This window comes from Uloborus diversus, chromosome 5, assembly GCF_026930045.1.
Source record: "Uloborus diversus isolate 005 chromosome 5, Udiv.v.3.1, whole genome shotgun sequence".
In the NCBI taxonomy this organism is placed as follows: domain Eukaryota; kingdom Metazoa; phylum Arthropoda; class Arachnida; order Araneae; family Uloboridae; genus Uloborus; species Uloborus diversus.
In genome coordinates, this window is record NC_072735.1 from 103,123,146 (window position 1) to 103,150,979 (window position 27,834).

A 27,834-nucleotide genomic window follows, 5' to 3' on the forward strand; every position below is an offset into this window, starting at 1 on the left:
TGTTTCCATATGAAATGTATGGAGGGGGGTTCGGGGGTACTGCTTCACTTTACGGGGATAGGGGGGCTCTGTAGCATTTGTGGGTTTTGTCATCCCTCTTGGGGGTCAAACACCTTTAATTTTATGCTTTTAAATTTAGTATAACATAATATTCTCACTTTAAATTTATTCTAAAAATTCTGAAAAAATACTCAAAACTGCAATTTTTAGATGCCCCCCATTCCAAAACCCGACGCACAATGGGGTGGGACTTTTTACCTGTTCTTATTGGGAGGGTAATAAACAATTTGCACCAGGTTTAGCTTTTTTTTTTTGGATGTTTGGGTCCGACCCCTATTTTTACTGTACTATATTTCTAACAGAAAAAAAAATGTCCTGTTAATGTTCGCATTAGAGGAATTTTACTGTACATTAGTACACTAAAAACAATTTATGGCTAAGAAGTTATGCTTGTAAAAAAGTACTATTCAAATTTTTTTTGAGAATGTTGGATTGAGAAGAAAGTGGGTTTATGAAAACCCTATTAATTATTTAAAATCATGTTATGTTTATTTTAGCTTTGAACTAATTGAAAATTTCTAGAAATAAATCTAATTTTATTGTTTTTGTCCCTCCAAGAAATTTCAAACTTTGGTTCAAAACAAAGTAATGAAAAAACACATTTAATTTTGTTTCTTTTTTTTGAAAACTATTTTTGCAGCAAATATATTAATTTGAAAAAAGCGGGAAAACTCTAAATAATAGGTTTGTTGATGTAATTTAAGGTTCTTTGTAATATTTGTTTATAGTATTAAAAAAAGGTATCTTTAATGCTATCTCCTTTTTCTAGAAAAGTATTGTGGGCCTGTTCCTCAGATTGACAATGGATTTGCTGTCGCATCTACTAATGTGACTTATCGAGGACAAGCAACCTATCAATGCTATGCAGGTTTTGGTTTTCTTGGCGGAAGACCCACAGAAACAATACGTTGTCTGGAAAATGGAAAGTGGGAAAAATTACCAATTTGTTTTGCTTCTTCTTGCCCACCTTTGCCAGAAACTCCTCATGCCATAAGAACAATTTTAAATGGTGAAGGAATTAGGTATGGGACAGTGATCAGATTTGAATGTGAACCTGGTTATCATAGAATAGGTGTGCCTGTTCTTGTGTGCACAACTGAAGGACAATGGTCTTATGAACCACCAGTTTGTCGGCGTAAGTGTTTTTTGCAAGCATTTTTTAACTTTTAAAAACCAAGTTAAAATTTCTGAGGCATTCCATTTACAAAATTTTATTTTAACGATAATTACTTCCCCCTGAGGTTTCAAGGCTGGGGGTATGTTTGATACAGCAAGAACAAAAAAAAAAAAAGGAAGAATAAAGAAAATGATGCTGTTCTACTCCCCCTCCCCATGCTTGATTTATCATTTTATCTGAATATAATTACTGTAAATTCCCTGATTTTTTTTAATGTAAAAACTTAAAAATACTTTGACCTTGATCAACATTCTAATTAATTGGGTTTTATTCTTTATGCCAGTTCAGTGGTGCTTTGTTCTTGTCCCAGTGGGAAACTATTCTAGCGAATTCAGGAGAATTCGCACAAAGAAACTCAAAACACAACTCGAGAATAGTTTCACACTCGAACAAGAACAAAGCACCACTGAACTTAAAATTTGTGAAGAATTTTCCGATTGCAATGAAGGTAAAACAGCAATTTTCTTATTAAAGCACTCATAAGTTCTCTTTTATGCGAAAATCTTTGGGAAAGTAACTCCCACGCAATAGTAAAATTCGCATCAGAAATTGAAAGTGATTGCACAATTTTTAACGCTTCACCTTTATTCTCAATTTTTAATTTAATAGCACTCATTTAAGTGCATTCCAAGCACTTCCTTATAGTTCATATGTCCAGTTTAAAATATTATTAAAAGTTAAATTCATTAATAAGTAAATAAAATGAAAAAATAAAAAATAACTAAAGAAGCAGAGATTATTTATTTTTATAAAAGTTCAGCGCATGACTTTTATGTATTTTATTTTGAATGATCTTTTGACTATTTGTCATAAGTTCATTTTATTTTAAGATCAAAATTAAAAATTTTTACATTGGTTTTGAATTTGATGTTTGTGCAGGTCTAAGATGTCCAATCTTGCCTGAGATTGAAAATGGATTTGTTGTTGATAAAGAGAAGGAATATTACTTTGGCGATGAGGGCCGAATTCAGTGCTTTAGAGGATATAAATTGACAGGAAATCCAGTCATAAAATGTGGAGCAGATCAAAAATTTATCAACATGTCAATTTGCCAGGGTAAGTAAACCACTATGGTGTATTCACAACAAATATGCCATGAAAAAAAAAAAGAAAAGTTGTTATATGTTGTGCAGAAGAAAAGCACATTAAATGCCTCATACTGTTTGTTATCTTTGCTGATATAGTTTTTATTATTTTTATTCTGCAGATGTTGATGAGTGCACATCTTCATCTTGTGATGCGGCATCCACAAAATGCTCAAATACTGATGGAGGATTTTACTGCAAATGCCGATCTGGATTTGAACCAAATATGGGTTTGTTTTGCTTTCCATTAAACATTACTTATAAAAATTCAAACTATATCTCTCTCCTGATATCAGAAAATTATAGAAAATATTTTAGTAGCTTTTATTCAACTCACTTCTGGGAAATGAAGTGTTCAATCGCTATTTTTCATTTTTTAAAAGTTCTATAGTTTTTATTTCCACATTTGGGCAACTTTTATTTTACATTATAGATTTACTTTTCTTATATTTTAAATTGTTTGCTAGTTTATTCTTAATTAGAATGTATCAGTGGCTTTAATGGCGATCATTGAACCCTTAATTATCCAGAACATTATTCAATTACACTTTGTTTGACTAACATCAATATTTTTAGATTTTATTTTTTAAGCAAGTGAATAATATCACATCAAAGTCATCAGACCCAGCCATTTCTAAAGTCATTCCTTCAGCCTTAGCAAATTATCCATACATTCCTGCCTCTTTCTTTTAAAAAAAATTTACACATAAATAACTGCAACACAGTGAAAAGTTCTAGTTTTTAAAATGCTGTCAAACTCAAAAATGAGGAAGTAAAATATTATTTTAATATTTTTTTAACATGCATTTGTTGAAAATTAAAGTACAAAAAATTAACTTAACTGCATTATTAATGACACTATAAAAATTAAAATTTACTACATTGTCTTATCAAAGTTACATTTCATTTTCTGGCTTGTTACATTTATTGTTTATACTTATAGTAGCATCAATAAAAACATCACATTTAGAAGTTATTTTGTAAATGTGTATATATTTGAATTCAGAGTTATTTCCTGCAGTCTCCTCAGAGCCATTTTTAAGTACTTTCTTTTATTCGATTTATCAAATTAGGTCTGGTCTTGATCACTTTGGTTAGTTAAGATTCTTACTGTATCTTCATTTTTGCATAATTTACTGCTGCAATTTATGCTGATATTCTACAGTAGTATTTTTAGATGAAATTCATAATATAACAGCATTTTAAAACATACCACAATATGTCAGTTTTCAGTGCAAATGCAATCTAGGGTTGTTAATGCTGAACCTGCAAGAGAAAGAAAAAGTATTGGCTATGTCGGCAAAATTTTTCAGAAAAACTAGCATCCAAAGAGAAATAAATCCACAGCTTCTATTGCCCTTCTCCAGTTGTGGCAATAGCACCTCTACAGGGGTATAATAGGACTAAGACATTCAGAACTGAAAAGTGCTTTACAAGAAAATGATGCTTTGATTTAATTTTTGAGCTTCTTTTCAATTCATATGATGTGAATTTTACATCTATTTACTTATGTTTCAAAAAAATAAATATTTTTATTTTATTGTATTTAAAACATTTCAAAAGGATTTTTACGTGATTTTCATTTGGGTTTACTGGTCATATTCATCATTCTTACAGATTCCCTTTTTTTTTTAGAATGCCGTCCTGTAGGTGATTTAGGTGTTGCTAATGGCAATGTACCTGATAGCCGTATTAAAGCATCAGGAACTGAAATTGGCTACAGTAAAAATGTAAGAATATCATTAGTACTTACATGTTTTCAAAAATTTCAATTATATCTTTGTATGACAATTATTTCTTTTCGTATAACATAAACAAGAAACAGATGAATCTACTGAATAGAAACTCTGTTTTGATGCATTTACATATTAAAGAGAACTTGTTCCATAGTAAAATATTGTTCAGATTTATTTTATGTTTGAGGTTCTATAGAAGATGGTTTAACTATTTAATTATTTTTCACTTATTAAATAGTCTGCAGACATCCTCAACAAATCTGCGATGGATGTTGCAGCATCGCTCCGTTTCTGCTACTAGTCTAAGCTGAACATAAAATCTGAATAAATCTTGTAAAAATCTACATAATGTTTGAAAGTTAAATGCGTATTGGAAAAATTTTGATAATTAAGATATTTATTGTGAAAACTGAAATTTTTTAACTAAGAAAAAGAACATATTCAAGAAAATTATTATTTTCTGTTCTTTTTAATTTTTTTTTTTTTAATTTACTTAACAGCTGAAATGATTCTTATTAGTGTTGTTTACAGCTGTAATTTTCACTGTTTAATAAGTTATCAATATTTCTATGATGAGTGAAAATTTTGAAGTGTTGAGAAATGAAATTTCAAGACTTTAACTAAAAAAAAAAACTTAAATAATTTTTTTAATGTTTGGTAGAAAAGTTTCAGTAATTTTTTGCTGATCTAATAAGTTTTTATTTTGCATACAAGAAGTATCACAAAGCTGATCTCTCACTCTGGTTTAATATGCTGTGGGACAGCAGCACCTAATCTTTTTTCTGTTCCTTTTCATTCCCTCCTCATCCTCTTCATCTGTTACATTTCACTACTACTTCCCGCATGCCACACTATGAACAACATAATTTCAAATTTTGCAATAATCTAATCAACACAATATTCAAATTAAATTAATATTTAGTTTCATAAGAAACAAACTAAATACTATATTCTAAAGATTAGTGGTACCCGCATTGCTTTACCGGTAGTTGAAAATTAAAAGGAAATTCGGTTGGCCTGTACATTTACAAATAATGGATGACAAATTTCTCTCCAATTGGCTATGTTCATTCGCTCTCCCATTCCACGTCATGATAATTTCGTAATTTACTCGTCCATCTTATGATAATTTTGCTCCGGAAAATGTTCTTAAAATTGAAAAAGAAGAAGAGCAAAATCGAATTTTCGAAAAATCGCTTTGAGGTGCACACCCCCATGCTACAAATTAACTTTGTGCCAAATTTCATGAAAATCAGCCAAACGGTATAGGCGCTATGCGCGTCTCAGAGATCCAGACATCCTACAGACATCCAGCCAGGGAGACTTTGAGCTTTATTATTAGTTAAGATTATATTTTTAAAGGTTATATTACCTTTCATTGATGTCTTGGAATTTATCTGCCAAACTGCCGTTTTCAGGGAAAATCAATCTGAAATGGTTTTTTGAAAAGAGAGAAGTTGTTTTAGAGTGTACCTACATTGAACTAAGTTTATATAATGGCTTGCTCAGGTTTTTGACTGTCATTATTGGCCTATCACTGAGCAGTTATAAAAGTTTGAAGAATAAGACCCACATACTGAATTTTCACTTCAATTGGATATTCGTTTAGCGCATAAATAAGTAAATCTAATGATTTCAAGTACAAATATCTAAAACTCAATTATTGCAAAATATTATTTGTAAAATTTGCATTTCACTCACTTAATGTGTATCTTTCAATATAAATATATAATATTAACGTATAAATTGAATTGCTGATAGTGAAAAGTTTAACACAATAAGTTACTTACAGTTTAAAACTTATAATCTTAATTCAATCATGTTGTTTTATGTAACAGCATTTGAAAATATCTTAGAAAATTTAATGCATTTGTAATAATGCCAAGTTGATCATCCCACTCAAATTATTTAATTTTGTACTTTTTGTGCAAGAATGGATTTGAGTCATAGATTTGTGAAAGTGTTTGTTAACAAACATTTCCTTATAACTTATGAGACAATGAGATATTGAGCATATATATTACTTAACACTGACGCAAGTTCTGTTTCCTCCAGTAACAGCACTCATGGAAATATTGTTATTCATCTTAAATATCCTAATGTTTATGTTAATTTTAATATTCTGTTGTAGTTTTTCAATGTAATCACTTTAATTATTTTAAAACGTGTGAAGAATAGTCCTTGTTAGGGCTGTGCCAATGTTTTCTGTTTTTGTTTTTTGTTTTTTCCTAATTTTGAATTTTACTCTTAGGGAGTTCGTTTGGACCATGCTCTAGGATGGTGTGGAAATATTCAAAGGCCTGGAGAAAATTGGATACAATTTGATCTTCGAGCACCTGTGGTTCTCAGAGGCTTTCGGACTCAATCTGTACCTCGGCCTGATGGATCTCAAGCCATTCCTTTAACAGTTCGAATTCAGTACAGTGACGATTTAACAGACTTGTTTCGTACTTATGGTGATCCATTTGGACAGGTATTATTTTATATTGTTATTTTGTTTTGGTAATTATAATAGCACACTAGTATTTTAACAGTTCTACTTGACTCTCTTTTGCTGAATAATATTAATTGAAAATTATTTTTATCTTCCTTAAAAAAAAAAAACACTATTTTAATATTTTCTGTGGTACATTAACTGATGGAAATATATCTAGATATGTGCGCAGAAATCGTATTGTGTATAATAAATTTGTTCCCGTTAAAAGAATAAATGCAAATCAGTCAACAACTGGCAACTACATAATTTGTAAAATAATGAAATGAATGATTTCTCAATGCTAAAAATCAAACTAAGCACTATCTTAAAAAAAGTTTTGAGATTCTTAGAAGTATCGTCAATTATGCTGTTATAATTTGATCGATTGATTGTTCAAGATAATGAAGTAGTTTGTAGTTCCTTCAAAGGTTTTACACTAGGGTTGACAACCTGTTAATTTCAAGCCCATTTTTTGTAGATCGTGGCATTGTCTTAGATATTTTTTGTCAGAGTATCAAAATAAACTGCTTTCTGAGGAACAAAAAATTTTTAATTTCTATATCAAACATTATATGATTTTTTTTTTCAAAACAAAACTTTTAAACATTTCAATTAATCTTGATTTTTATTCTTGGAGAAAAAATTGCATACAAAATGAATTATGGATTTACTGATCATCATTGGTGTGTATGTTTTGCAAATTTCTTATGTAAGAGCATGTTCTTTAGAACTTTTATTTTAGATTTTTATAATTTAACAAAAATATTTTGTTTTTCAGCCCATTGATTTTAGATTAACTCATAATGGTGGTTCTGGTCTTTCTATTGTGAGTCTACCAATGCCTATAGAAGCTAGGTACATTCGTGTATTAGTAATGGATTACGTTGAAGCTCCTTGTATTAGAGTTGAACTTATGGGATGCACAAGGCAAGATTGCCATGGTATGAAATTATAAAATGCTTTAAATTTTTGTTCATTTATAAATTTTTAACATTTTATTAATTTATTAATGCTTGTCTCTGATGTTTTTTTTTTTTTTTTTGCATTTGCTTTTAGTTTATCAAATGTAATGTTACTAGGAATCCTTTTACTTAACATTTTTGTGGGCACCTCAATAGTTGCTGCATTTTAATATATTACCATAAAATAGAAGAACTGTTTTCTGTAAGCTGTCTAAATGTTTCCAGGTACAAACAGCAATAAAAACCAGTCATAAAATAAATTAGTTACATTAAAACTGCAAAAAAAAAAAAAAAGCTGATATACAAAAATGTTGCAAATTGTATAAAACTATTAGATACTGTTTGGAAACACACACACATTATTGATAGATCATCATCCTTCACCCCCTAAGGAAAAGATAAAAGAAGAAAATTTGAACAACACAGGGAAGAAAGACAAAATGTCAAATTTTCCCCGTGTTTGAGAAAATTTCGTTTGAAAATTCAAAACCCCAGCCTTTCTCTCTTTCTTCTTTGTACAGTAAACTTTGGGGCACAGAAGCTAATTCTGCTGTACAAACACTCCATCACCCCATACTGAACTTAACTGGAACAAAAATAATGACATTTAGCCTTTTTTTGTGTACTCTTCATTTGTTTTCCAACTTCTATCAGCCAACTATTTTAAGGCTGGTGCTTTGATACTAAGCTTTATATGTATCAACTGAATGACATAGTGATTTTTATAAAATTACTACTTGTTATTGAAAAAATAATATTAAAATTAAATAAAAATCTTTTACTTTAATTTAAGGTAACCAATATTGAATATTTTAAAAGTTTGTTTGGTTTTTAAGTCCAAATCTTGTTTTTGAGGATAGTATGACATGAATCAGTCATTACCGTTTCATTTAAAAAAAAAAAAAATTGCTGATTTTCCTTATTTACCAAAAAAAATGAAGTAATTGAAATCAGTACAGTATAACCTGTCTACAATGATACTGTTGGGACCTAAAAAAATATCGTAATAGCCAGGTTAACGTTATAGACAGTTTGATTATTCATGCTGACATTTTGCTGGGGACAAAAAAAAAAAAAAAATATTATAGACAGTATCGTTATACACAGGTTTCATTGTATTATTTCTGTAGTGTATATGCACATGTGACACATCACTCTACACATACTGACAAAACTATTAATTTCCTTATTTTCTCTCTTTAAAAAACAGATATAAATGAGTGTCTGGATAAAAACGGTGGATGTGATCAGAGATGTATAAATAATCCTGGAAGTTATAACTGCCTGTGCAATGTAGGCTATGAAATTTATACACAAAATGGAACTAGTGGATATTTTATTCCTGATAGTGAGACTGGTTCAAAGCCTGGAGATGTCTACTCATTAAATAAAACTTGTGTTCGTAAGTGTATATTGAAACAAAATTTGGTTTTAAATGCTGTTAAACACAATAAATTCACTTACATTTAAATGATTAGTGATATGTTTACTACAATTTCTAATTAAAAGTTCATTTAAATTTAAAACTTTTTTTATTTTGGTGTGGAGTAAGGAAATTTAAATAAATGCATTTGTTTTGGAAACGTAAGTATACATAGTGATTGGGTTCAAACACAGAAAATCATCTTATTAGTAATGTCAGTAACAAATTTGTGTCCTAATATATCGCTCTTCCTCTACTTGGTACCAAGTCTGTGTAGGTAATTCTGACAACATTGGTTTATGGTCATAATTTTCGGCTTTAGAAATCTCTCTTCGGGTCGGAATTCTTGTGTTTAAAAAATCAATGCAGGAGAAATGAAAATAGGTAATGTTGACAGCAGATTTTAAAATCAAAAATTTTATTTTGTTGTTATTTTCCTTCAATTCCGTATATTTTTAAAATAAGATTTGAAGTATTACTTTAGTTTTTAAGTAACAGGCAGCTTAAGCGTCAGTATTAAAGATTTTCCTATGCATATTCATAATTTATTAGTGATCATCATAAATGCTATTTATTAATCATTTGTGAAGCAGTTTTACTAAATTTGAAATATTTGTTTTATACTGATGTAATATAGTGGCACCATACTCCATTTAAACTTTTGCTGTATGATATGAAGTAAAGTTTTTAAAATTTTGCATCAAAACTTTTAATGAACAAGAAACATATATTGTTCTACAAATTACTTTGAAACATGTTAAGCATGTTAATAATATGTGAAAATCTTTCACAGCTAAAATGTGTCCCTCACTTGGAAATGTGGAAAATGGAAAAATGTTAGCTACAAAGTCAAACTTCCACTTTGGTGACCTAGTCAGTTTTCAGTGTGATTTTGGATATGTGATGTCAGGTAGTTCTGTCTTATTATGCAACAGTAACGGAGAATGGAATGGAACTATTCCTTCTTGCAGATGTAAGTTTTGTTTTTTCAGTCATTTTGTGCACTAGATATTATGCTCTAATAAATTTTAGAGACATAGAATAAGTTCATTAATACTTTTCTAATTTGTCTATATGTTTCAAGAAGAAACTGAAATATGTATTTTATTTGATGTATAATACTTGAAAACAAATCTGTGTAGTAATGAGACTGATAGTAATAGTGAAATTACTCACGAAATTTGTGTCTCACCAATTTATGTTCATATCTGATTATAACTTGTGCGTGAAATAAAGTTTAGCTCTTTATACATTTCTCTTTTTTTACAAAAGATATTGTTATAATTAGTCAAGCTATTCTTCTTATGTAAATAGCTTGAAATAATAAGTATCTTTTTTTTTACAAATTTGTGTGCATTACCAGAAGCTGAAATTTATTTAAAGAGCATGAGAGAAAATGATTCCCACTAAGTAATTTATGCAGTTTTGCATTTTCAGAACCAGTTATATTTTATAAAAAGTTAATTATTTTTTCCAATTTTTAATTTTAGATGCTCATTGTTCCCCAATCAATCCTGATCCAAATCAAGGTCTTGAAATTCACATGAATGACGATCTCCCAGCTGTGCCATATTTAAGTAACATAACAATCAGTTGTGAGGAGACTGGAAGACCTTTGCAAGCAACTGCAACTTCAAACTTTCGACAATGTGTTTACAATCCTCAGCCTGGCAAACTTAATTACTGGTTGTCTGGGGAAGCTCCTCAATGTCCAAGTTAGTGTTATTTTGTTTTGAAAAATGCTGTTAGTATTATTTAATGAAATTTAAAAATATAACTTTGAACCATGAAATTCACAAACCTTTGACTAATAACATTATTTCACTTCACAATGTTCTAAGTCAGTTGTTTCTTATTGGGCTAATTATTTTTGGCTAAAAATTCAGTATTAAATTATGCTTTTTACTTCCTTTTACAAAAAAGGAAGTATTGTATTTGTGAAAAAATTTTCACCCAAAATTCTGCCTTAATTTCCATTTTACTCACCTCCCAATTAATGTTGAGTTTTTTTTAACCCGACCACACGCGGATAAGTGCCTAAGAACGTATAAACACCTGAAATATTCATTTTGACATTTCCCGAGTTAATTACAAGGACTTTTCTCGTGACGTCATTATGTACGTATGTATGTATGTGCGGATGTGCGTATGTATGTCGCATAACTCAAGAACGGTATGTCCTAGAAAGTTGAAATTTGGTACGTAGACTCCTAGTGGAGTCTAGTTGTGCACTTCCCCTTTTGGTTGCATTCGGGTGTTTCTAAAAGGGTCTTTTGCCCCTTTTTGGGGGGAAATCGTTCATTTCGATGTATACTCAAGTGGTGTATTAATTTGGCGGACACTTGGCAATACATCGGCAGTCTTTTGGTCACCAAGTTAGCGAGAAATACGGCAATTTTTTTTTTTAAAAGTCTTGTTTCAATTTGCCCACTGGTGGTGATATTTAGAGAGTAAACTATTGAATCACATTAAAATTGCCAATAATGGGAAAATGACATTAAAATTGGAGTAAAAGGAAGTCATGTGACACATCAGCTCGTTTTTGAAGTTGTGTTGTATAAATTTTGTGTCTGGAAAGATTAATATTTTTAGAAGAACAAGTTTTTCCAATCTTAAATTTTGTCATAACTGCTAATTTTAAAGAGAAATGAAAATATAAAATGATATATAAACCAGAGGGAGAAAATGTTTTTAGTCTATTTTTTTTAATCAGAAAAGAAATTCTTTCATTGGCCTCTTTTTATCATTATCTTTCTTGGTGTTTCTTTAGTGTTCAAAAAGTTACAGTATTGTCATGCATATATATTTTGCACCCTTATCATATGCTTCTTCCAATCATTTCATTCTAATTTATGTATGAGGAAAATATTTTTAAAAAAAAGTTATTATTGTTATTATGACATGCTGGTTTTATTAATGCAAAGTTCACGTCTGCTTTTTAGAAACCACTTTCTAACTATTTGGGTCTGAATTTGTAACAATCATTTTTAATATTGAATAAAGGTGATTGGCTGTTTTAGAAGGGTTCCAAAACATGTTTCAATTTGTAACATTGACCATAACAATGGACCACATGGATAAGCTTTGCAAACCCCATATTGACTCCCTGGCCATAATTTGGGCACTACTGGCTTATTCTAAAAGTATACTTCAGCAACCACTAGATAGCATCATTGTTCTGTTTCCCTTGTAAAAGCTGACTGAGGGCGTTTTTCCCCTGTACCCCTTCAAATGTTATTGCAACTTTATCCATAGATAATTTTAGGTAAAAGTGAGTTTTTGGTATAAATAGAACAAGCTCTAACAATGCAAATTCTTGTGCCCTTGCAACAACACATTAAAATTTTATTTTATTGTTATTGCTCCTAATGTATAACACTTGGGATTTAAATTGATGTATTATTACTAACTACCAAACAGCCCAATCTTGAGGGTCACAGATCTAGACGAAATTCTGAATTTAGGTTAATTTGCTTTAGATATGAACCCAAGTAAAGCGCTTTGACTGCATAGGCCCTAGTTCGGCTGCTATGGAGGTCTAAAGCCACTAATTTAGCTGCAGAAAAGCAATGGTTTTTCCTTTGAAATTAAACTTTTTCACCCTGTTTTTGCTATTGTATTGCAGTATCCCCCAAATGAATGTATTCACAATATAGAATAAACTCCCCAGTAAGTACATTGTGCTAACAACATACATGAAAGGTTTTAGGAGAACATCCAATATTTGTTGCTTAATTTAAATTCTGAATCAATAATTGCTTTATGTTGTGCACTTAGCAATACTGGAAACTTTAAAAATTGAATATTTTTGAAAAATGTAATTAAAAACTTACAGTATCTACTCTATTTAACACTGGTATTTATAAGACATTTTTTTATCTGTTTGCATTATGTGTAACACATTTTTCATAAAATATTTTAATTCCATTTTATGTAAAAATATTTCATTAATGAAACTCTTTGTGGTTTTTTGTAGGGATTGATTGTGGAACTCCACCGGAAAGCACTGGTGCTTTGTATGGACAATATGTTGACACACGTTACCAATCCAGCTTCTTTTTCGGCTGTGAAGAAACTTTTAGTGTTGCTGGAAAGTCTACCTTCAATGATAACATTGTTCGTTGCACAGAAGATGGAACTTGGGATTTTGGTGATTTAAGATGTGAAGGTACGTATATATATATATATATATATATATATATATATATATATATATATATATTTATTATTTATAATGTAATTGAGGTGTAAAATATTTAAAGTTTACTTTTCTGTACTATCAGTAATCATCAAATATGTTACTCTGCTGATAAATGTTGTAAGTAGATGCAATATTAGTATTATAGTTGAATTTGGTTCTTCATGATTAAAATCTAAGATTATTTAATCACAAGATTTTATTATAAGATTTATTTATCTTCCTACCCAAGTAATTTTCAGGCTTAAACTATTTCTCTGCATCCTATTCTGGTCTCTTATTTCCTCCCTCTTTCATCATCCTTAAAAAGTATTTCTTTTATATGAAAGCTAAAACTTAAATAACTTCGTACATAATAAACTACACATTTCACAAAGTATTGTATTTCATTATGTAGATGAGCTTCACTTCTTCCCCAGCATCAATACATCAAAGTATTTGCAGAAAAAATCAGTGAAATGTTATGATTTTTTTATTGCGTTATTATATCTCCTGTTATCACAGAACCATTACTTTTCAGGCCCTGTTTGTGAAGACCCTGGAAGACCACCCGATGGAATGCAAATGGCGTCTAGTTTTGAGCATGGCTCTGAAATCATGTTCAGTTGTGGAAGACCAGGATACATTCCTTATACTACGGATCCAATATCTTGTGTTAAAAGTATATCTGATGTTATATTTTAATTTTGTTTTGCAATTTATATATTTAAAAATATAAACTTGTTTGCATTATCAATTTAATTTCATAAATTTTATATTTGCCTTAATGTGCAGGATAAAATACATTTCATTAAGCTTTTCAAATTAACAAATGTTTACAATAGTTTTTGATGACATTATTATGGTCGCTTACGTTTCGTAGTTTTAAAATTTTGGATAGCTTGATTGGAAACATTTTTAAAACCCCACTTCAAGTCATTAGATATTTATTTGTTTGCACTTACTATTGTGTGTGTTCTGTGCATGCACATACAGTGGGGTATGCAGGAAGGTGCAAAGAAATGCATGTAACCCCCAAGATTTGTTTTCAAAATTAAAATTTTACAGGATATTTTTTTGTTATTCTAAGAGCCTGGATTATCTGGCTTAAAAATCTAATATGCATATTATTTTTCACTAAAAATATCTAAAATATAGGGTCTGGTGGGGGAAAGTGGTCAATGGGGTAAAGTGGTCATAATTCAAATAAATGGCTATAGCTTGGAAATTAATGTTCAAATAAATGCGAAAATTTTATTTTAGGGTAGTGCATTTATAAACTATATTTTGAATACAAAATTTTACAATTGGCAAAATTTTATTTGGTAAAAAAAAATATTTTATGTAAATATGAAAATTCTTAAAATCTAACCTTTTTTAACTTCCTTGGGAAATTTTGTTTGTTAGAATTATGAACAGTTTGACTGTACAGGAAGCTTCCTACATGTCTCAAAAACTCTTACTCATTAGCAGTTAGCTGAATCTATTTTGAATAATTTGTTAGAACAATTTAAGTAAGATGGGGTAAAGTGGTCATAATATTAGGTTTAACGAATATTGTTCTTCTAAAGTCACTAAATCTTGAAGTATAACGCAGATATAAATCAAATCTTAATTTCACTTAATATGTATTGTTTTTACAATAAACACGGTTAAATTTTTGAGTATATGCGTATGTATACGCATATACTCGTGTGAGCACGTATATATATACGTATTCACATAAATGCACCAATAAACACGTATTTGGGTACCTGCAAGTATTTTTATCTATACAGATATACATTCGACTATACACGTATATTCCTGCTTATATGCTCGTATATATACGAACAATTATATACTCAGGGAAACACGTATATACGCGTACGTACTCGAGTAGACACTTGCATACAAGCATATGATATACATGTATAGAGGGTGAGTCTAAACTCTTGGTCAAATTATTAAAAGGTGTTAGACGGGAGGATAAGAAGCAAGAATCATAAGAAACATCCAGAATCAAACTCAAGGCTGACGCGCTACATGCACGCAAAGCCAGAAACTGATGGATGCAAAACATGTCACAAATTTATTACACAAAGACAGTTTTACACAACATTTTTGGTTTTAAGAAAATTTTAAAGTTATTGATGAAATTTGCGGCCGGCAGCTGTAATACATGCATCGCAATCACTCTGTTGCAATTACGAGACTTCTGAAAAACTTTCATCAGTCGCTGCACCTTCGTTGCGATGCGTGTATTAGAACTACTACAGGCCGTAATTTTTAACAACTGCTCTAAATATGTCTTAAAAACTAAAGTGTCGGGTAAAATCATCTTTGTGTAACAAATTTGTGACCTGTTTTGCTAACGTCAGTTTCTGACCTTTTGTGCATGTAGCACGTCAGCGACCATAAGTTCCTTATAATTCTTTGCTTCTTATCCTCCCCTTTCACACCACTTAGATCTTGCAAAAAATCTTGGATTCATTCTGTAAGCATACATGTATATTAGCGGATATACTCGTGAATATACGTGGATACATGTACTGGTGTATACACGTAAATGCACGTATATACGTCTAACAGGTATATAATCGTGTTTACACGTAAACATACGAATATACTCGTGCTTTCATATATATTTACGTGAGTAGACACGTACAAACACGCACTGGATATATCCACGAATTAACTTGTGTATACTCGTATAAGTATGTATGTACACTTATATATTAGTATATACGTCGACTGTACATGTATATACTCAGGTATGCACGCATATACTCGAGATACAAGCGCAAAACACGCATATGATGTTCTTTTCTACGCTTTACTCGCATATACACGTGATACACGTATATACTCGTGTAGACACGTATACACTCCTATAGGTAATCACGTATACATGCGTGAGTATACACGTATGTACTTGAGTAGGCATGTGCATGCATTTGATGTATATATGTATCTATTCATATATGAACGTGTTTACTCATGTCTACACGACACGTATAGTAGACTCGTGTATACCCGTATATACCCGTACGTATATTTTTAACTATAAAAATAACCGAAATATACAAAAATTAGGGTTATTTGTAACGGTTTTGCAGTTTTTTTAAACTATGACCACTTTACCCCATGCTATGACCACTTTCCCCCATCCCATGGGGTAAAGTGGTCATAAATACAAAGGGAAATGAAAGTGTTATAAAACTACTTAAATTCAATATTTTTTTCCTGAAATGCAATGTACCATGTTCTTTAATAATGCAATGTAAAATAAGAACAAAAAAAGTTGAAATGTTTAAAGAATTTATTGTTTTCATTATCCACCTAAGTTGAAAACCTACGATTTTATGACCACTTTACCCCACCAGACCCTACACTATTAACTAAAATGACATTTAATGCGAACATTTTTTTACTTAAGTAGAGAAAAGTTGTTAACCCTAAATATAAAATGATATGCCTTTCGACTTTTGCATCATTTTGTAATATATCATTAAAAAAATCACACAGAAAATGGTAATGAACATTAGTTACTTTTATTACAACAGAAGTAACTAATGAACATACAAATGCATGTCTTTTATTACTGAGTATCATTTCAAAAAATTAAAATATCCTATCAACTGCTGCAAATGTTAATGGAGAGTAAGTGTGGAATTTTTTTTCCCCTCTGCTGGCATTTTGTCTACTTTCGCAATTAAGTTATACTTCCATTTGTGGCTAAATCTTTTCAGAAATCATACTTTTCATGGATAGACTTTTCTTGCTTTAAACACATTTATACGAGAAAAATAGAATAACTATTCTAAAGAATAGCGTAATGGTTTTTCAACTCAAAACTCTCAGTTGCTCAGACCTACTAAACCTATCCAAAAACAATCTAATTCAGGATTTCTAACTGAATCTTGTTTTTCTTATGGACTGTCTGAAGAAGCAGTGTTCATTTTCACAAAACGGCTCTCGATGGGTCGCCCCACTTTTCTTTCCTTATGAAAAGCAAAATATTTCCTTTGGTTAATAAAATCTAAATACGCCTTATAATGGCAATAATATTATACATTTTTTTAAAAATGCCATTTTCATGGATTTTTATGCAACTAATGTCAAATGAAGCAAAAATCTGCAATTGAATATTCATATGTTTTTATGTAACCTGGGCTCCAATTGTGATCCTTTTTCAAGTCCATAATATATTTGTATTATGATCATGTGCTTATATTTTTAGAACTGAAACAACATGTATTTTTTGAAATTACGATTTTACTTTTAATTGAATACTCTTTTAAAAGAAGCGCAAAAAGTTTGTTTCTCTTTTTGTCACTGAATATTTTGAAAGAAAATTTCTGAAAAGTACTCAGATATACTGACAATCTTGCATGTATTTTCAGCCAGAATTACTCTTTTTATGTTTTAAAATTAATATATTATTTGTTTTGGCATAGGTAAAATCATTTTCCGTGTAATTAGTTTTATTGTAATAACAATAACCTTTTTGTTCCTTTAGATGCTGAATGTAAAGTTATTAAACCAATTGGTATCACTTCTGGCTTCATACCTGATTCATCTATTAATGCAACTTCACAGCGTGTAAATTATGAAGCAAAGGTAAGAAAATTGATAAAAAAAAAGATTGTTTAATAATATGTATATCAGATATATTTTTTTGTCAAAAGCACTTATACTTATTTAATTATGTATGGCAGATTAATAAGTAGCTATATTAATAAAAAATTCTCGTCGAAAACGCTAATTTTATTGTCATTATCTGATTTCAGAACATTAGAATGAACAGTGCAACTGGCTGGTGTGCAAAAGAAGAAACCTTCACATACATCACTGTAGATCTGAGACGGGTGTATCGTATCAAATCGCTTTATGTAAAAGGAGTCGTAACAAATGATGTCAGTGGAAGACCTACAGAATTGAGATTCTTCTACAGAGTTGGAACTACAGAAAACTTTGTTGTTTATTTCCCTGTAAGTGAAGAATGTCTCTTTTTTTCGGCTGTGTTTGTTTATGATCTTTTATAAGATATTTTAACAAACAAGCTGTGCATTGTAATAATTGAATAATTTGCTTTTGATGTAGTCTTTGATAAATTTGATCTTTATCAAAAATATCAATTTATCTGCAAAACACAAAAATACTTCAATCTTTTGTTTACATTTAAAATATTTATTTTGATCAGATCAGTTGAATTTCTGGTAAAACGAGCTATGAGATGTAGTTTTAACTTTTATATCAGAAACTTAATGCATTTAAAGCACAGAATGTAATATCAAGCTCTTGGGTGCACTCTCAGAAACAGTTTCATTTACAGGACAAACCAGTTTGTCCAGTCTCTCCAAAACTGAAATTATCGACATGCATTGATTATTCATTGCTAGGTTTTCAGCTTCTTAGACATGTTCAAATGAAAGTTTAAAACCTTATTTGATAAAACATAAAACATTTGTTCATAGACACCTGAGTTATCTTCATTTAAATTAACTATAAGTGGTTTTGCTTTTAATTTAACACAAATAACTCAACATGGTTAAAATTAGTAGATCAGTTTTATTTTAATGTAGGTTGGTGTTGGATCTTTGATTTTTCTGAGGTGGGAGTAAAAACTTGAAACTTTCACCCTTATCTATCTTCCTTCGAATCTTTATGCCAACTTTCAGGGGGGAAAAAATGTAGTCTATTTGTTACCCCCTATAAAAGTCACACCTTTGCCTCATAGATACCAATATGAGTATTGTGTTGTTCAAGTGCAATTGCAACTAAACATCTTATTTGTTCACTCTTTATATAAAAGGTATGTGTTCTTAATTCTGAAGTTTATAATGCGTAGATAATAATAGACATCATGCATTTTAAAGTATTTGAAATCAGTTATCCCTATAAAGTTCGAAATATTGAAACTTTTGTTCATTGAACTTGTTTATTCTGTTTCTATTTTCAGTAGCAGCTCTTTTAATTATTCTTTTATAAACATTTAGTTCTTGTTATTATTTTTTTTAAGAACTTCAATCTAACTGCACAAGAGCCTGGCAACTACGGACAAATCACTCGCATTGACTTGCCTGTGAGTGTTCGTGCAAGACAAGTAATATTGGCTATTGTATCTTACAATAAAAACCCATGCATGAAATTTGAGCTTATGGGCTGTGAAGATACAAGTGAAGATGTAATATTGGGTTACAACAGTGGATATCCCATTTGTGTTGGTATGAAATTTGTTTCTGCTCAAAATTTTATATTTTGTTGATATGTGTACCACATGTGAGCGCATTTTAGCTTTTTAAAAACATTTTAAGTTTGTTACGTGTTATAATTCGGTTGAAAAACAATTTAGAGTAAAATATTCCAATGTAATTCATCAGTTTAAGTGGAAATTTTTAACAAAACGAATCTTTTCATGTTGTGTCATTATTAATCCATTTAATTATTATTGTTATTATTGTCTTTTATGTTTAAAACTTTGGAAAAAAATTAACAGTATTCAGTTATTTAAATGTAATTTTAGTATGATAATTTTTATCTAATCTGTAACATTCTCTTCAATTATAGATGTTACACATTATAATTTAAAGAATTTTTTTCTGCTTCATATTTTAGCATTTTTTAAAGGAAAGAATGTGTTGAATTTTTTTTTGTTAAAACTGTTTCATATGTACATACTTATGTTATTTACAGATCAAGAACCACCACATTTCATCAACTGCCCTGAGAAACCAATCCTTGGGGCAAAATCTAGTAATGGTTTGCAATTGGTCAATTTCACAGAACCAACTGCTATTGACAATTCCGGGCGTTTAGCTCGGTTTGAAATAAAGCCAGCTGGATTTAAACCACCTGTCATGGTTTTTGAGGATATGATTGTACAGTATTTTGCATATGATTTCGATGGAAATGTTGCTGTATGTGTTTTGAATATAACAGTTCCAGGTAATGTGTTCTTTCTTATTTGAAACACTCAATTTAAATTGTTAATTTTTACTTGGTTTTCTCATAAATTTCCAAGATCTTTTTTTTTTTTAAATAATGTATATTGAATTATCTATAAGGAGGTCAAAACTCACTTTTCATATCCATTAGTTTTGTCCTTTTGAGTCCTTTTTTTTGTGTGGGGGGGGGAGGAGTTGCTACTTATAGTTACGTTTTTTTTTAGATCATTCATTTGAAATATTTAATATTTCAAACAACGGTTTAATTTTTATTAACACCCATGTATTTTATCTATTTTATTCAGTGGAGCAATAAATTTAATGACTGCTAACTGTCACAGGTTAACCAGTAACCTAGGACCAGCCTAGCTGGGCCCAGAGCCTGTTGCTGGTCGTCACATTTGTATTTGTATTTGTATTTGTAATTTCTAAATAAAATTTAAATATTTTCCTTTAATGTTCTTAGCTGTTTTATTTCTTAGGTCAATATAGGATGTTCATTTGGTGTGATGCTTTTAAATATTTAAAACAAATTTATTAGTGTAGATATAAAATAATTTAACTATTTCTAAATTATTTTATGACTAGATAAAGAAGCAAGTATTTGATTCTGCACTTTTCATTCAAATAAGTTTTTCTGCGTTTCCTAAGTAATTGATTTTATAGTGTTCATATATGTAGGGATAGCAGGAAGTGTTAAAATGCAGGGGGTTTTAATGTGGTTAAATGTGCATGTGATATTTAATATATTCTTTTTGCTGTATGAGTTTCCAAAACTATTGATAATTGAACAAAAGTTGCATTTTTAATATTTTAATCCTTCTTTAGATGATACTCCTCCAGCTTTAACTTGTCCCCAATCATATGTCATCGAGTTAGTTGAAAAGCAGGACAGCTATCGTGTAAATTTTGAAGAAGTCAGACTAATGGTGAATGTTTCTGATAAGTCAGGTGATGTCAACATTCAAATAGCTCCACAAAGTGCCTTCATCACTCTAGGTGGCTATCGTAATGTAACTGTTTTAGCCACAGACAAGTTTGGAAACCAAGCTACGTGTCATTTTCAAGTATCTGTTCAAGCTGCTCCTTGTGTGCCATGGTCACTTGAACCTCCGGCTAATGGAGAGGTAAATTGTGTACCGGATGATTCAACAAGTGGTTATCGCTGTGTAGCAACTTGTAAATCAGGTTTTAAATTTACTGATGGAGCTCAATTGAAAGAATATGAATGTTCTTCTGGCCAAGCCTGGGTTCCTGGAAGCATTATTCCTGACTGTGTTGCTGAAGGTAATGTTTTTGGCATTTGTTACTACTTATAAATTTTATGATCAAATAGTTCATTAACCAATTAAGCTAATACATTGAGCTCTAGGTAGTTAAATCAGCAGTTAATTAAATCAGCTGCTTCATTGAATCAAATCCTCAAATACAGAAGAAAATCCAGCTTTTGCATTATAAAAAAATTCAAGATATTTGAACCAAACACTGCACTTAAATGAAGTATCTGATTAACCATTTCCCACAAATACGTGGCGTATCAGTGCAATATTCTTTTTCTTTGCCCTCATTTAATAATGTGCGTTTTTTTCTTTTTTGTAAATAGTGAAAAGAACGAGAGGCATTATGTTGTGAGCTTTTAGTAACAGTTTTCTCGGGAAAAATCAAACAAAACCAGTGAGACACAGAGAAACATGGTGTCACGGGACTTCTGCGCTTTAGGCTTTGTCACTGGTAGTGTTAACATTGGAACAATAAGATGCAAAATCTGAAGACTATGGGTAGTTTTGTGACTTTAAAAAAAAAAAGTGTTTAAATTAACTACTATCTATTTTTATCAGTTTATAGCATATTAGCATATACATTTTTTAAAACCGATTAAATTTGAATTTTGTAATTGCTTTTTCAGATTGTTTCACCATAAAGCCCTTTTAATAATTAAAGAAGGAACATTTTGATTGAACAGAGTACTTTTAATGATACCTTTTCTTGTTTGGCTAAAAAGTAAATAAAGTTCTTTTAAAGTTGTATGGAGAGTTCAACATTAAAAAAGAAAAAAAAAATCAACATTTTTGCTTTATTGAATCAAAAATTTTGAACAAACAAGATTCAAATAAGCAGCAGTCACTGTATTATACTTATTCAAAATTTTTGAAAATGAAATTTAGTCTTTATAAATCACAAATAGACGATGCTTTTCTTATAATTTCAGACACGGATGAAGCATCTTATGATGTTGTTGCTCAGATTGAATATAGAGCAGGAGGTGCTGTTTCAGTTCCCTGTTTGGATCAATATGTATCATATGTGAAAGCATTCTACACTTCTTTGAATGAGGTTCTGTCTGGACGATGTTCTGCTATCAACGTGAAAATGGATATATTTTTCCATAACACTACTGTATGGATGATAGCTGAAAATACGGTGAGTAATTTAACTGTACACTTATAAAACATTGCTAGTTTATTTCTCTATGTTCATCAATCAATAGCTGCACAAAGTTACATTTTTTCCCTTAATATTTTTCTATCCTTTTCCTTTTTCTTTGATTTTGCATAACTGATATGAATTGGTACAATTAAATTGCTCATTGTGTAATTGAAAGCCTGCAAGGGTAGATCCAGAATTTTTTAAGGGAGGGGGATGGCTTACACTTGCATTTTTAGGACTTCCATTTCGAAACATTACTTTAGCAGAGTCTTTCAAGGGAAGGCTGAGCTCCCTTATTTTCCCTCCGTTGTATCTGTCCTTGAAAATCCCCAAACTTTGGTTGTAGGAACTTTGTTGCTGGTTTGCAAAACATTTAAAAATGTTTCTGTCAATTCCTTTCCTAATATTATTTTTACCTCTCAACTTCTTTCAACTAATGCAAGCATAATACATACGCAAAATATAAACATCAACAAAGAGCCTATTAAATATTCTCTTTTAATGATCAATTTCTTTTGATGTACAGATACATGCCCTTTTGAAATAATTAAGTCTTTTTGTGTTCTTGATACAATTCTTTCAATGGATCACAGTGCTGTGATGCTACCACTTTTGGGAAAGATTTAAGGAAATTTTAAGTACAAGGAGATATCAGTTTGACTTTTATTTCAATCTTTCCTCTTTTTTTTTAATGGGATTGAACCCAAAAAGTCCCCCTTTCCTGTCATTTCCTACCAATAATTGTAAATGTAATCAGTGCTGATAAAGAAACACTGTCAGATAGTTTAATAAGAGACCACAGTAGGAAATTTTAGTGAGAGAAAATAAACTTATCATTGTAATTACATACTGTTAAGCATTAGCCTGGTTAAAATAGTTAAAAAGTAGTACCAATGCCAAAACTTGTTTCTTGTATTCTGTGTTTCAGTGAAATATATGTATTATCTATAGCTTTATACTTTTGTTTTCCAGATAATAATGGCTTATACTCTAAGAATAAAACCTGCAGTCAGTCAAACACTTCTTTATGATCTTTGTGGATCAACTCTTGGTCTCATATTTGATCTCAGTGTGCCAAGTACTTCTGTGATAATTGAGCCTATATTGAATATCACTTCACAAGCTGTAGGTGGCCAGTGTCCTGGTGTATTGGCTATTCGTTCAAATGTGGATAGAGGTTTTACATGTGGAATTGGTGAAGTTTTGAATGCTGATAAAGAGGGACAAATTCCTAATTGTTGTGAGTACTTGATTCAAACTGTACAATTTTATATTAATCTTTAATTTTTTATTTTAGTAATATAGATTCATGTAATATCAATTATGAATTCAGCACCTATGAAATTTAAATTTTGTTTGTGAATTTCTGTAGCTCAGAGCCAGACTAACGCAAGTCCAAACATTGCGATTTTCCGTTTATTAGTGCATTGTATGTAGAATCCCATTCTGCAGCAAACCATGTGAACATAATTCTAAAAAAAAAAAAAACCTCAGTAATTATTTTCTATTGTTTAAAGAGCCTGCATCCCATCCTTTGCATGCACCAGAAAAACATTTTCCCTCTATCCTACTTTAAAGTAGCGATTATGTGACATTAGTCTGACTCTGAGGTACAGACTTAATAACTTTTAATATTTGCTCAGACATGATACTCATAGCTTAATCAGTCTACCTAGGTTTGAACCTTTGTATTAGAAACATGTTATCATTTTTTGGCTTTTCACATTTACTAAATGTAATTAACAATAATGCATTCTTAAATTAAAAACAATTAGGAAACTTACATAAATGAAGAAAACACCATGATTATTGAAACATTATGGTGACTAATGACTGAACCGGATTGAAAATATAATAGGTTAGTACAGTTGTGCACATAGGAATTTTGCAAGGAGAGGGTCCAAGGTCAAAAGCCTCATTCTCACATCATACCCCAATATGCCCTCAAACATATTGGCTAGATTTTATCGATTCCCGAAAAGGAAAAACAGTAAAAAGTTAAATATTGAATAAATAATTAGCATTATTTAATGAACTATACTTAAATAAATAACCAGAAAGCAAAATAACTTGCACTTTTACTTTTCTCATGATTAAAAAATTGATTCAAATTTATAGAATCTCATTTTAATCTAATTACAAACCTTAAAACATGGTTATTGCAGTGTATTCATTATAATCACCATTCTACTTCTTATAGGCAATTTGTTGTAGGAAAAGTGCACAATGTTTTAAAAAATCTTCGAATATCAGGATTTTTTTTTTTTTTTCACTCTTTAGAACTGAAGTTATTCTTACCTTTGTTTGAAATTATTCTATGTACAAAATAACTAAAGTTGTAAAGAATCGAAAGAAAAAGGAAGACCTATGGGAGGGGTCTGGACCCCTCTCTTGTGTGCACCACTGTGTTAGTAAACTGAATGGAAACAAATTATATTTTGTGATGAAAATATATTTTACGTTGATAAGTCTGGTCAATGTAAACATTGTGGGCGTGACTTGAGTAAGGTACCTAAAAAGTGCGTTGTGTCTTGAACATGGCAATAAGTTTTGATTGAAGGTGTTTACCAAGCTGTGTGAAGTTTGCTTGTGCTTTCATTTTCAGGTACTTATTGCCGAATTTGCATGCCATGTATCTGTAGTGTTTCATGTTGTAGATGCATAAAATAAATGTTTTTTATGTGTGAATTGTATAATTGTGTGAGTTGCATGGGGCTTATGTTATATTTATTGTTAAACAAGACAGAGTGCATCAGCCTGAAAGTGGGAGGATAGTTTTTTTAGAGATCCTCTAGCCACCATGATTCTTTTTTAAAATTATTATTATATCAAATTTTAGAATCAATGAACTGTACCTGCACACTGTCAAACAAAAATTGGACATTGCTTTGGCCTTGTTAAAAGTGTACTAACTGGCTATTTGAGTAAAATTGTCTCTCTTGCCATGCATGTGAATGCATTTAAGAATGATTTGAAAGAAATATTTTGCTTTGCTGTGTCATAGTTGCAGTCTAGATTTGAATCCCATGGAAACCTTTTGGACACCTTATGTCAGGCAGTTTCTTCTAATATTTAATTTTCCAATAAATAGGAAGTATTTATTTATTTTTTTTTTTAAAAAGAGCAATATTTATTAGATTGATCTCAACCACCAGGCTATTCTAATATGAAAAAAAAAAAGTTTTTAAGTTATTTAAAAAAAATGTTAATCCAATGTGATTTTAATTTTAATATGTTTTCTAATTTTTATGCAAATTATCTTTAATTTGTTAGTAGCGGATTTTACTTTTATTGCTATTCGCTTTGTTAACTTAAATGTTTGCTGCATTATTCTAGAATGCCAAACGGTAATTATATCATATTCCATTAGCTCAAGTCATAAATAGAACATTTATTTGCATGCAGAGCAGCTCAGTTACATCTCTCAGAGACAGCAGTTTCAGTCTTGTTTTGGCTCTTCAGTCTGGAATAGCCTTAACCAAGCTGCAGGCAAATAATCTTACATAAAAGCAGTGGAAGCTTTTCATGATTTCCAAAATTAAAATCACTAATATTTTTTTATGAACTATATATTTATATATATTGAATTGTGTACTATAATGTGTCACACTTTTTTCTTTCTAGTGCATTGTCCTGCTGGTACTTATGCTTCAACAGAAGGTGGGTGTATATTCTGTCCACGTGGAACATATCAAGATTTGACTCAACAAGCAGAATGCAAGCAGTGTCCTCTTGGAACTTTTACCAGGCAAGACGGCAGTAAAAGTGTTTCAGATTGTGTTTGTAAGTCACTTTTGATCTCTTTTTTTTTTCCAACTTTTAGGGACAAGAATCTTCCACTATTTTCCAAATTTACAAAAGTTTAACTGTTTTCAAAATTTTGAAATTCAATCAGTGTGCAAGTTTTCTCTGCATACTAGTTTTTAAAAGCAGACTGAAGAAACTTCTGCAATTTGTTATATGATCATTCTCACTCCAGAGTTACATTCAAACTTCAGTCGTGTTTCTTTTTTTTTTTTTCAATGTAATATCACATATTTATCTTTTAATATGGAAACTCTAAGCAATAAGTTGCTCTAAAACTTCGTTTTGAATCTTTCCATGAGGAATGTAACATGCAAACTTAGGTGGACAATAAATTGATTTGAAGTACATCACTGTGTTAATAAATTTTCTGTCCTTCTAGTTGTCCCATTTTGGGTTTTCCAAACTGCTTGTGGTTCACTGGAAAAAACAATTATTGTTGGGATTTTTATTTTATTCAAAAGTTGCAAATTTTTCTTTGGTCATTGTAATTTTAACAGAAAGGCAAATAGTGGGTCAGTTGGAGTCCCATGTGGCCTAATAGATAGAACCCATGCATTTCAGGACTGGTTACATACTTTCTTAAGGATTATTGTCCATTATGTTCTTAATCTTCTGGGCTGAAATACATTTCTGAGTGTTCTAAATCTAGAAGAAACAATAATGTTCATTTAAATCTGAAATTCTAGTGACAATTTCTCAATCCCAATTACGTTTTTGAAACATTATAACATCATATACCATTGTTATTCTGAGGTATTAATTTTAATGAAAAAATAACAAACTGTTTTTTCCACTGAAAAGCATATTGTTAAAAGGAACGATATGAATGCATTTTAAAAAAGAAAAGAAATGTCAATATGTTCAACCCACTGTTCTGTTGTCTGACGAAGATGTTTGTATTAATTGCAAATGAAGTTGAATTCTTATTGTTACCTGATCAATTTTCCAGCTGTGTGTGGTTATGGCACATATTCTCCAACTGGACTGGTACCTTGCTTGCAGTGCCCAAGTAATAGTTACACTGGTGATCCTCCTGTTGATGGATTTAAAGAGTGCTTCAAATGCCCAACAGGATCTTATACTTATTCTCCAGGGTCTAAAGAATCGAACGATTGCCGAGGTAAGCTTTTATTATAGTTTTGTGAAGACACATATGCACCATGTAGCAAAAGTTAGTAAGTTAGTTGTCAACTCAGCTTATAAAATTGTTATAATGGTCTTATTGTAAATTTTCCTATGTGATTAAAAAATAATGGTATGAGTCATCTATGTTTCATATCATTAATAGGTAAAAATATGTGCACAAGGTGAATAAGTACATTTTGATCCTCATTCTTTGATTCACACTCAGTTTTCTTTCATCTTTTTGTTATTTTATTAGAAGAAGCTTGAAGCTATATGTCATGCAAAAAATCATTAGCATTAAAGAGATAATTTCCATAGAAATAAAAAACAGTTAAGAAAAAAAGAAAAAAAAAGAATTCTGTTTTTTAACATTTTAATTCTTTTACACATTTTAGCACAAAAGATTTTATTTGTTTTTAATTTTTTCATGCACTAAAATTTTTGAATTGT

At 30.4% G+C, this 27,834-nt stretch overlaps 1 protein-coding gene across 1 annotated transcript in view; it reads left to right on the forward strand.

The window, feature by feature from the left end:
* LOC129223054 (uncharacterized) overlaps positions 1–27,834 on the forward strand; it is a 149,153-nt gene that overhangs the window by 84,522 nt on the left and 36,797 nt on the right. Inside the window, exons 14-33 of the mRNA XM_054857619.1 lie at positions 830–1,195; positions 2,117–2,293; positions 2,445–2,552; positions 3,958–4,052; positions 6,310–6,531; positions 7,313–7,475; positions 8,707–8,898; positions 9,713–9,892; positions 10,410–10,634; positions 12,896–13,087; positions 13,638–13,778; positions 17,598–17,698; positions 17,869–18,069; positions 19,101–19,305; positions 19,775–20,026; positions 20,854–21,312; positions 22,235–22,446; positions 23,425–23,692; positions 26,077–26,235; positions 27,209–27,379. Of these exons, the coding sequence (XP_054713594.1) occupies positions 830–1,195; positions 2,117–2,293; positions 2,445–2,552; positions 3,958–4,052; positions 6,310–6,531; positions 7,313–7,475; positions 8,707–8,898; positions 9,713–9,892; positions 10,410–10,634; positions 12,896–13,087; positions 13,638–13,778; positions 17,598–17,698; positions 17,869–18,069; positions 19,101–19,305; positions 19,775–20,026; positions 20,854–21,312; positions 22,235–22,446; positions 23,425–23,692; positions 26,077–26,235; positions 27,209–27,379 (4,089 nt within the window). The remainder of the gene's footprint in view (positions 1–829; positions 1,196–2,116; positions 2,294–2,444; positions 2,553–3,957; positions 4,053–6,309; positions 6,532–7,312; positions 7,476–8,706; positions 8,899–9,712; positions 9,893–10,409; positions 10,635–12,895; positions 13,088–13,637; positions 13,779–17,597; positions 17,699–17,868; positions 18,070–19,100; positions 19,306–19,774; positions 20,027–20,853; positions 21,313–22,234; positions 22,447–23,424; positions 23,693–26,076; positions 26,236–27,208; positions 27,380–27,834) is intronic.